The 10549-nt window shown below is 37.3% G+C and overlaps 2 protein-coding genes across 5 annotated transcripts; one reads left to right on the forward strand and one right to left on the reverse strand.

The window, feature by feature from the left end:
- Positions 1 to 1188: 1188 nt before the first annotated feature.
- Positions 1189 to 4125, reverse strand: LOC141843254 (homeobox-leucine zipper protein ROC8-like). Of its 2 annotated transcripts, none has more exons than XM_074731313.1 (10): positions 4031 to 4125; positions 3843 to 3960; positions 3497 to 3685; positions 2924 to 3388; positions 2746 to 2847; positions 2452 to 2661; positions 2192 to 2369; positions 1825 to 2135; positions 1659 to 1748; positions 1189 to 1560 (listed from the first exon to the last, which is right to left on the reverse strand). In XM_074731313.1, the coding sequence occupies exons 1-10, from the start codon at positions 4123 to 4125 to the stop codon at positions 1189 to 1191; spliced, it is 2130 nt and encodes a 709-aa protein (XP_074587414.1). The 2 variants fall into 2 exon arrangements, with proteins under 2 accessions (XP_074587414.1, XP_074587422.1); XM_074731321.1 differs by having other exon boundaries at positions 1825 to 2093; positions 2171 to 2369.
- A 3213-nt stretch (positions 4126 to 7338) lies between these two features.
- Positions 7339 to 8295, forward strand: LOC141811465 (transcription factor MYB52-like). Of its 3 annotated transcripts, none has more exons than XM_074699497.1 (3): positions 7339 to 7476; positions 7589 to 7891; positions 7971 to 8295. In XM_074699497.1, the coding sequence occupies exons 1-3, from the start codon at positions 7353 to 7355 to the stop codon at positions 8180 to 8182; spliced, it is 639 nt and encodes a 212-aa protein (XP_074555598.1). In that variant the 5' UTR covers positions 7339 to 7352; the 3' UTR covers positions 8183 to 8295. The 3 variants fall into 3 exon arrangements, with proteins under 3 accessions (XP_074555598.1, XP_074555604.1, XP_074555612.1); XM_074699503.1 differs by having other exon boundaries at positions 7977 to 8295; XM_074699511.1 differs by having other exon boundaries at positions 7589 to 7879.
- Positions 8296 to 10549: the final 2254 nt, after the last annotated feature.

Here is a 10549-nt window from a genome sequence, read left to right on the forward strand (position 1 = left end):
TACCTGGGTGACAATCTGGATATCCTACCGCGGCACCATAGCCCCAGGAACAAGATAGATGCAAATAATTTAGATAGATTGATTGAAATTTTATCAATCTATTTTAAAATGGATTCAAATGGACTGACCCATTTAGACCCATGACTCATGAAGATACTTGGATTTTTTTAAAAAAATTAAAATTAAAGTAAAATACTCAATAAATTAAACTTATCCATCTAAATCATAATTTAAGATTAAAATTTTCAACTTGATCAATTTAAATTATAATCTAAATTTAAAATTTTTATTATTTTTTATTTTTTAATAGACCTATGAATTGATTCATCGAATCCGCAATTCATCTTGGATTGAATTGGATTAGATTTTTTTCAACCCATTAAATTGATGAGTCAAATTTTAACACCGTAAGTTGATCTGTTTTATAATTCTACTAATACTTGATAAATCAATAAAGTACTTAACCTTCTTTATCACTGGCGAGAAGCTATAAAATCACAAGAATGCAGAGAAAAGGTCTTTGCAATTGAAGTCACTTATAAATAGACGATTATGGGAAAAGGGCAAACACCACAGCAGGCACAATCGCACAGTTAAAAACACAGTTAAGGGAGAATTAGAATCGTTAACAAAAAAACTAATGCAGAGTCGAAACAGAGGGCACAGTCTCTGAGCTACGGAAGGACGATGAAGCGTTTTAAGCCCAACATCAAGCTGCAAGCTCAATGCGTTCATCATCCTAGAAACAGTCAAAAACCGCCTATTGTCTAAAGCAAATCCTAATTGGTGAAAGCTAAGGAACACGGAAGTCAATGCCCGAACCATTCCAGGAAGCGAAAGAATGGAGTTGAGTGAGGGAGGAAGGGAAGGAAAGATAGAGGAAGAGCAGTAATGGCAGAGGAAGAGAGCAGGTATGGTGCGTTCTTGACTTCATTAAGTTCCTGTAACTGTAAAGCCTGAAAGATTCCAGTAAGAAAAATTGTGTCGTCCTGAGGCTGGCAATGGCGGCAGCAGCAGCAGCATCATCATCTTAAAGTCTGAATTGAAGCCAACAATGGAAGCATTCAAGGCCAACCAACAAAAGCACACACACCCCTTAAATCCCACCTTGAATGCCTCAGATCTGAAGCAGTTGAGGGAGCTGGTGAGGAGTGAAATGTGGGCTTTCAATTCTCTTCACTCCCTGCCTCAGATATCAGGACAGTTCAAGGCCGCCTTTATTTGCTGAACCGTGGTGCCGATCAAGCTATTAACCGTCGTCACCGACTCCAAGTTGAGCTTTGCGGACGGTAAACTGCTCATGAGTATTTGAAACGCGATGGTCACCAGTGAGCCCGACGAGCCTGCCAGTGGGTTTGAGCTGGACGAGGCCCCTGCTGCCCGACCGTCCGGCAGTATGGTGAAGCCTGAGGGCAGGAGGGGAATGAAGGATGGGTCCTCGCCGCTCATGACCACGTTGATGGCCGGAATGTCGATCGGAGAATATACCACGACCGAACCTGATGCGTCAGTGCAGCATTCTTGGAGTATCAGCATGGTGTTCTGGCCCGAATTGAGTCCCTGTTCATTCATTCATTCATTCACATTAAATCTGACAATTAAAACTTTCTGACAAGCTACCGGCAATCTAAAATATAGAAAAGAGAACGTAAGCATACGCGAAGAAGAGAAATGCAGTTCCCTGGATGAGAACCATTCGAGATGTGAGTCACTTCTTGCACACTGTTGCCGTTCGATAAAACGTCCCACTGGAAGTTTGGAAGGGAATGCAGAGATGTAAGTAGGTTCTTAGAGTTACTGACAATGGAAGGCGAGAAGTGTCACCTGAGTTCGAGTCCGTTCATCCTTGAAGAAAGCGAAGACGCTCTCCGGCGATATGGGGAGCCATATGGTGGTTGCCGCGCTGAGCAGGACGCCGCTCGGCTGTCCGGCGTCTGTGCTTTTGTGAAGTGTAACCCTGACTCCAACGTCATTCAACCCTGAGAGGGTGATCCACTTGTGGTCATTCGATGCGCCGATGTTGGCGCAGAAATTGTTCACCATTCGCTGCGCGAGCTTCATCATGCTCCTCTTGCCGTCGTGCGAGACAGAAACTGGTATAAGACAGTTGGGATCATGGTCAAATGGCAACCTACCTAGCTAAAGATTCATTCTTGTACAAAGCTGAAACTTGTGAGAGATCTTGTTTTACCTCCGAGCTCCTTCGCTGGAAATCCAGTTAGTGTTAAACAAGAAAATCTCTCGCACATTCTCTGGAGAGTGGCGAGCCAGCGTTGTGCTCCAAATGCCAATCCACTGTCCATGAGATCCTTGAACAGGGCAGGGATTAGATGGTTTTCTTCAATCTCCACATGTTCAACCCAAGTTACCTACATCAACATCGATCATCAATGTAACAACAAAATACGTTGAAGAAAAATAACTGAACAACTATGGCAATATTTGAATCACCTTAGCATAGCCATCAGCCATTTCCTCAACTAAACAACCAGAAGGAAGCTTTTTGGATTGAGAAGCCAGCGCGAACTGATTAGCTCGAGGGAAATCCACGGAAATATCAGCTACCACCCACACACCTTGTTGAATTGGCTGGCAACACCTTAAAAAGCTGAATTCGCGAGTAGGAACAACCGGCGAAAGAACCTGTAGCTCCTCATACATCTGCAAGTTCTTGAGTGTGTTAGTACCGAGGAGACGAAGTTGATATCAGCAAATCAACCAAAGGAGCTTAAGGAGAGCCATTACCAGTGCCAAGGATCCACTTATGCCGCCGACAGTTCCCGATCCAAGGACTTCGATGGTCCTTGCTTTAGAAACAATCGTCGGAAATAGCTCACACCACTTGCTCTGCCACAAAATGTGAGACAGTTGAAATGCCATCAACAGGAAGTTATTTCCTTAGGAAAACAGGGTTCCAACTTACTGCATCCATGAGCAGATCGATCAGTGTCGTAGCATTCATAGCAACCACCGCTGAATCCCTCGATGCCTCAATTCGAACGTCGGGGAACTTGAGTCGATGGCCTGATCGTTTAAACATTCTGTCATACGTTTCGAGTTGAAGTATGTCCCTTCCATCACTTACTGACTTCATCCACAGGGGTTCATCAGTCTGCACGAGCCTGATAACTTCCTCCATTGCATTACTGGCCATCTCCACCATAATAGGCTTCTCGAGTTCGGATATGCTTGCATATGGAAAAGAAGAGGAAGAAGAAGAAGAAGAGTTCTGTAATAGAAGATTGAGATCGAGGGAAGTGCTTATCCCTGGATTATTGTAACCCCCAACCGACAAGTCCAACGATGAGATCGATACTGGAAGAACTGGGGGAAGCTGGGTCATTGGCCTTCCGAGGTACCTTGATGCAAGACTAGAGACCCTATCAAGCTTCAAGTGGTAACACAATGTAAACCTTCGTTAGCAATGGCAACTGTGATCACATCCAAGAACTTAATTACTTCAAGCAATAAGAAAGCCATGCTCAAATAAACTCACCTGCTCCTTCAACCTCGTATTCTCCATTCGAAGCTTCGATTCGTCGAAGTAGGAGTCCTCAGTGCAGGAGGAGCTGCCACAAGAAGGACAGATGACGTTCTTGAGGGCCTCCCGCATGGCGATGTTCTCGCACCGGATCTTGTCGTTCTCGGAGCGCAGCAAGCAGTTGTCGGACCTATCTTGCTGTGCCTGCATGCAAATTAAGCAACAGGAGGAATCGATCAAAAGCAAGCGGATTTCCTCAAAAAGGTGGCACCTTTTGGCTTCCACTCGCATCAAAATCCAACTTTTAACACAAAAGACAAGAAATCAAAGACAGAAAGAAGAAGAATTAGCGGGGGTTTGCCTTCGTCTGCGTTCGCCGGTTCTGGAACCAGAACTTGATCTGGCGCGGTTCAAGCCCCAAGTCACGACTCAACTGCATCCTCTGCTTCTCGTCCGGGTGCGGACACGCCTTGAACATCCTAAACAGCAATCTCGAAACCCATTAGAACCTATTAGAGAGAGAGAGAGAGAGAGAGAGAGAGATCATACGATTCGAGTGCTTGAATCTGCCTCGGCGTATGCCGGTGGTAGCGCTTCTTCCTCCCGCGTGGGTCGGGAACATCTTGGTCGTCGCCGGAATCCATCCGTCGCACCTTTAACGACGCCTGAACCCCTTGAGTCCTACCAGTCTCTGCAAAAGACGCGAGGGAACCAGTTCATGTCGAGGTTCTCGTCGACTTTGACACTAAAGGTGGAACCTTTCTTCGTCTTTTCTCCTCACCGGCCACTGCGCTACTTCTTCTCGGCGTTGGGACGTGAACCAAATGAGGAAAGCGGCGATGAGCGCTTTCAACCGCTTGCCTGCGACTCGAGTGGATGCGCTCACTCCGCAATCTCTCTCGCTCTCTCTCTCTCTCTCTCTCTCTCTCTGCAATAACCGACGGGATTTCAAACGCCAGGGTTTTTAACGATGTTTTTCTGATAGATTGCTACATCGCATTTATGTTAACATTTATCCCTCTGCAATAAATAGAAAAATTATTAACACATCCCCAACATTTAGTAGTTTTTAAAAAAACCCTTAACATTTCATTTTTAATATTAATTTACCCTTAATAATTTTAATTTACTATATATATATATATATATATATATATATATATATATATATATATAATTGATATTTGTGCGCCTTAAAACACACGACTATGTACAACATCAGAATTGGAGTGCCTGAAAGAATTCCGAGTGCCGGACAGTAAATAGTATCATTTTATATTTTTTATTTTTTATTTATTTTCTTTGATTTATGATTAAGATATTTAAGATTTTTTCTTGGTTTAGGGGTTGAATTATAATATTAAACATAAAAAAATAAAAATAAAAATTATTTTTTATTTATTTTTTTGATTTATGATTAAGTTATTTAAGATTTTCCTTTTAAAGTTTAGAGGTTGGGTTATAGTATTAAACATAAAAAGTTTTAAAATGAAAATAAAAATATATATTTACTGTTCCAAGCGTCTAAAATTTTTTCGGACGCTCCAATTTTGATATCGTGCACAGTCGCATGTTTTAAGGCATGTATATATATATATATATATATATATATATATATATATATATATATATATATATATATATATATATATAAATTAAAAGAGACATTTTAATATTAAAATAGAAGCATTAAAGACATTTTGATACTAATAAAAAATTTTATAAGATATTCTAAAACATTGTGTCTAACATATTTTTAAAACTATCTAAATAAATATTTTTAAAAAAATTGATCTCATACAGCACTTATAAATTTTCATTGAGGCTTGAACTTTGCTCCTGTTTATGGAAAATATTTCCATTTTTTCAAAAATATTCATTATTTAATATTTTTAAAAATAGATGCCTTATTATGTCAAATTAATGTCCCTAAGAATAATAAGTGAAAGATGAAATAAGTAATCTAACATAGAGCATTTGACAACAAAATAAAAAATGTTAAAATTAGGTATTTTAACATTAAAGATAAATGCATTTTGATAATTTTTCTAATTATATTACTTTTGAACTTTATAAATTATATTCATAATCCAAAATCTAACATAATCAGATGCCAACTATAAATTAATGTTGAATCATGTTTGGAAAGATTAAAGGAGAAAGCATGCATGTTGAATCATGCCGTTAGTCCTTCAAAAGATAACATAAATTACATGTTTTTTTTTTACATGAAGATGAAGTTGAACATGCATATATATTGTACTAATATTTTTTTTACATGATTTTTAAGATTTTCGTACACTGACTTTTCAAATCATGTAATATCACATCAATAGCTGTGATGAATTTAAGGATAAATATTAAATTATTCTCAAGCTTAAAATTAAGTGAATGCTTTTAGCTTTTGGATGAAGAACAGTGAGTCTGTGAGAGAAAGAGAGCAGCACAAACACTTTAAATGCTAGTTTCAGTTTCACATAAATAGTGCAAATAGTTTCTGATGACCTAGCTGTAATTGCTCCATATGTAAATTTAACACACACACACACACACTCTCTCTCTCTCTCTCTCTAAAGGTAATTAAATTGGATACTGAGCTGACAACTAATTCATCAGAAACTATTTGCAGTATTTATAAGAGAAGCACAAATGCCATAAATGCTGGAATTTGATTTTAGGAACTTAATGTTTATATCTACAGGCTGTAGACAAGCAATAGGTGGTTGAGTCAGTCAGTGACTGTTGTATTCTACTGAATGAAGCAGTCAATGCATGCAATGAAGATTATAATGTCAGCTCAGCAGAGTTGTAATGGTTAACAGTGCCAGTTGAAAATTTAGGTGCATAAATTTATGACCTCCACCACCCTCACTGGCCATGAAATGAAATGAAAATCTTCATTTCAGTTCTCCTGTAGTGCAATGCAATTAAGTTGGCATTTTGGTTGGGCTTCATTATTTCAGTCATAGAAGCCTCTGCCATTTCTATATGAGATTTTTCATGTCTTGAATCAGATATTCTTTAAATCTTCATATACAAGGTGAGAGATATCATCAGAGGTCAACGTAAGATATAGAGATGGATACAAGTCTCAAGTACCTCTCACACCTCTGAACACATGGAAGGAACCTAACCTGAATATTGCTTAGTTTAGAAGTATATATTTATTCCTCTCTACCTTCTCGGAGTAAGTTAGGCCAACAGAACAAGTGTTTGCTCGAGAAATAAGGCCATGCCACCAACAAAATGCATGTCTACCTTCATGCCTACACCTCCATCAAAAAGGAAAATAAAAATAAAAATCATGAAGTCGAAGGTGGTTCTATGATGTTTGACAATCCATATAGTTGACCTAATACGCACAATTATTCTAGGCCAAGGCCTGAGAGGCTAACTGATAGGTTAAGGTAGATGTTGAACAGTATACATAGGTTATTCCCTAATCAGTTAACTACCTGTGGATAACAAGAACCTGCATGCATAAGCTTTCTTTTTCCTGCAGGAACTCGGCATTAATTAATTCCATGCAAGTTATTTGGTTTTATAAGTAGATGTTATAGGTTGGAAATATTAGAAATGGATGGTGAGATGAGAACGTACGGAACTCTCCTCACCAAGCAAACCCCACAAATCTTCCTTCTCCCTCCCCTCTCTCTCTCTCTTCCTTAATTAAAATATAACACCAGAGTTAGGTGAGACGTAGCATCAATCTGTGTGGTGAAAGCGTAAGTATCCATGATCTTCTCAGGGCATATAGATGTCAACATATAGTTGCACCAGAATCAGTTTCGATATAATTCTTTCTCCATCTATCTATCTATTTAAGTTATCCGTTTCATCTCTTTGTTTCTCGGACTGTTTCCAAGGGAGCATGAGCATGAGCATGAGCCGGGGCCACTGGAGGCCAGAGGAGGACGAGAAGCTCAAGGACCTGGTCACTAGGTTTGGCCCTCACAACTGGAACGCCATCGCAGAAAACATTCAAGGAAGGACAGGTGAGCTGTTATAATTTTGTGAAGGATTGGTGCGGTTCAGTTTAATTTCTTCCATGAATCCATCCTTTGCTATGCATGTTTGTTTAATTTGCGTGTGCGTGTACATGTACAGGCAAGAGCTGTAGGTTGAGATGGTTCAATCAGTTGGACCCGAGGATCAACCGCAGCCCGTTCTCGGAGGAGGAAGAAGCCCGGCTCCTGGCCTTGCACCGCCTTCACGGCAACAGGTGGTCGGCCATCGCCAGGCTGTTCCCCGGCCGCACCGACAACGCCATCAAGAACCACTGGCATGTCGTCACGGCGCGACGAAAGAAGCCTCTTGGCTTGACAATCACCACAAGAAAAGCAGCACTGGATATTGATAACCCGGCCACAAGGGGGTTTACTATGCCAAACACACATGGTATTAATGCAGGTGATCATCAGTGGAGTAGTTCCAATCGCCAAGTTTACTCATTTTCACATATTTATATATACTTTTTGTACGATTTCAGATACAGAGAATTCAGTGGAGTTCTATGATTTCCTTCGTGTAAAAAGTAGCACCGAAGAGTCTGAAGAAGCAACCAAGTGCAGCTCAAGTGTAGACCAGGAAGAGGAGGAAGATGAACAGTGGAGGAAACATGGTGGACTTCCCTTCATTGACTTCTTGAGAATTAGAAGTTCTTCATGTTCTCTGAACAATTTAGAAACTAAATACATGTAATTAGGTTTGCATACCTGTCTATATATATGGAGATCAATACCTACAGTTAATCAGTTTCATGCACAGTGTTTAATTTGCAAGTCATTTAATTTATATCTAACAAAATTTATAGCGTTCACGACTGGATAATATATTATTGTTGAGATTAATTGTTGATAAGAACGAAGTCATTTCATATTAAAGGGAAATCCTCTTTGTTGATAGTTATACCTTGAAGGTGAGTGTTATTTTGACAGAATTGGGTGTATGTTTTTGACTCAAGTCCTACACTCTTCTAGCGCAAAAATTGAAATCCGTCACTCCAACGATCCTACACAGTTGGGACAGCTAGCACTCAACATTGCCTTTAGAGAGGATTAATTAAGTTGACTCAGCCTTGTTATTGCAATTAGTAGTATATATATGTACATCTCAATTAAGCGATAAGGACATAAAGATGAGGAACATGGTGCTGCAAGCAATATAATGAATCTTGTTGACTTACTAAGTAACCATAATTTTTAATTAGATCAAAATATTTTCATAGAACATTGTGATCAAAACTATATATCCTTAATGAGGCTTAATTACAAAATTAAAGAGCAATTAGAAAAGTTATTAATTTTTAACAAAAATTATAACCAAGCAACTTAATAGAAATTCGATTAAGTGCCAAAATAAGCATGTTTGGTTGATAAAAAAGAAAAGTAACTTCTTTTGAGAAAGAATAGAAGCACTCTCCTTCCTTGGTCTTTTCCCTCATTTTGGTTATCTGATTGATCCAAGCAAGCCAATATGCTAGCTCGAGTGGGCCCGGTGAGTCAAACAGTCTAGTCTAGTCAAATGGATCATTCAATCTAAGCGGACCATGCAAGTTGGATGATCTAAGGCATTTTCATCGAATATATAAAATTATTTTAGTATCACATTCAAATAAAAGATAACTTATTTTCTTCACAAATTAAATGAAGTCCACTTTGATTACTCTCTAACTACAACTTTACTCATCCTAATAATCTAATTGTGAAAATAATTAAGATGTGATTTAAAAGTTTAAAAGGATGATTTATTAATAAACTAGCTCTCATTTGTTTCCTTCATTTACATTTATATTGACATTGATCAATACAAATAACAAACCACCACAATTGCTTCTTTCATTCAAATGAAGGATATCTTCATAAATATCAAGCATCTCGTTTAGAAAGATTATTGCTTTTAATGTGTCTTGAATAGAACAATTCATATGATCAATGTGCATGTGCTTTTCATTTCTCATTCTTAAACATGGTGAAAGAACTCAATACCTTTTGAGGTTTCTGTCTTTGGAAGTTAATCATGGCAAGGAGCTTAAGTATTGTCTTAGAGAGCAACTTCCAACCTTATGAAAGCTTGCTAGTTTGATTAATTTGTGGAAAACAGTGGCATGATACCAAACTATAATTAAATCTTCCTTTTTTTTAATTTCCTTTCTTTTTTGCATTGTGTTATTGATTAGATATCTAAATCACACGATGAAATTCACTTTAACAAAAAAACATATATACATAATGGAAATGGAAAACCTGTTGTTATACTTATTTCTCATGTATATCTTCAATTCCTTTCTCATGTAAGAATGAAGTATTTGCTTTAGATGTCTTAAACATAATTTATATATATTTAAAGGTTGACCTCTAAAATATTCATATGAGATTCAAATTTTGATCCTTTTATTTGTTCTTCTAAGTACTTTACCACTATATCATATTTATGGATTGAAATTTATTTAATCCAAAAAGAAGATAAGTTCAAGTAATATTTTAACTCCATTGCTACTAATTTATCACACACACTCGGTTTTTTTTTCTTGACAAAAATAAAAAAGCGACTTTTATTATTTGTTCATTAAAATGATACACCTTTTAAAAAAATTATCAAAACAACACTCTAGTATTTTTTTATTTTAGTATTATTATAGCAATTAGTCAATTATAATAAAGTTTTAAAATGATTAATTTAGATTAAGTTTAAATAATTTTAATTGAATTGATAAAGATTATTTTAATATAATAATTTCCATATATAATGATTTTGATTAAATTAATTTTTAAAAAAATGTATGTATATTTAAAGGTATATTAGTTGGTATGTGCTGAAATAACAGTATTATTAGAGGAGAAATATGTTTTGAATTTTTTAAAATATATATTCATTTAATTTTTAAATAATGTCATACTATTTTGTAATTTTGCTAATGATTAACGAATATGTTAAAATTCTTATTACTCGTCTAATTTTAAAAGATTCTTTGAAAGTTGAGGGGGGATTTTTCATATTTTCCCCCTTTTTTTATTTTTTATTTCCTTTGGCCCCTTTGCTGAGACCGTAACGAGGGCAGGGGTGCGA

This window comes from Curcuma longa, chromosome 1, assembly GCF_044706935.1.
Source record: "Curcuma longa cultivar G26 ecotype Majalengka, Jawa Barat chromosome 1, ITB_CL_G26_1.1, whole genome shotgun sequence".
In the NCBI taxonomy this organism is placed as follows: Eukaryota; Viridiplantae; Streptophyta; class Magnoliopsida; order Zingiberales; family Zingiberaceae; genus Curcuma; species Curcuma longa.

What these genes read in the sequence shown, in the direction of transcription:
- LOC141843254 (XM_074731313.1), bottom strand. Translation starts at nt 4,125, where the DNA reads ATGGATTCCGGCGACGACCAAGATGTTCCCGACCCACGCGGGAGGAAG. An exon ending in ACCGGCGAACGCAGACGAAG is followed by an intron (nt 3,686 to 3,842) that starts GCAAACCCCCGC and finishes ATTTGCATGCAG; the next exon opens with GCACAGCAAGATAGGTCCGA. An exon ending in ATACGAGGTTGAAGGAGCAG is followed by an intron (nt 3,389 to 3,496) that starts GTGAGTTTATTT and finishes TACCACTTGAAG; the next exon opens with CTTGATAGGGTCTCTAGTCT.
- LOC141811465 (XM_074699497.1), top strand. Translation starts at nt 7,353, where the DNA reads ATGAGCATGAGCATGAGCCGGGGCCACTGGAGGCCAGAGGAGGACGAG. An exon ending in AAACATTCAAGGAAGGACAG is followed by an intron (nt 7,477 to 7,588) that starts GTGAGCTGTTAT and finishes GTACATGTACAG; the next exon opens with GCAAGAGCTGTAGGTTGAGA. An exon ending in CACACATGGTATTAATGCAG is followed by an intron (nt 7,892 to 7,970) that starts GTGATCATCAGT and finishes GTACGATTTCAG; the next exon opens with ATACAGAGAATTCAGTGGAG.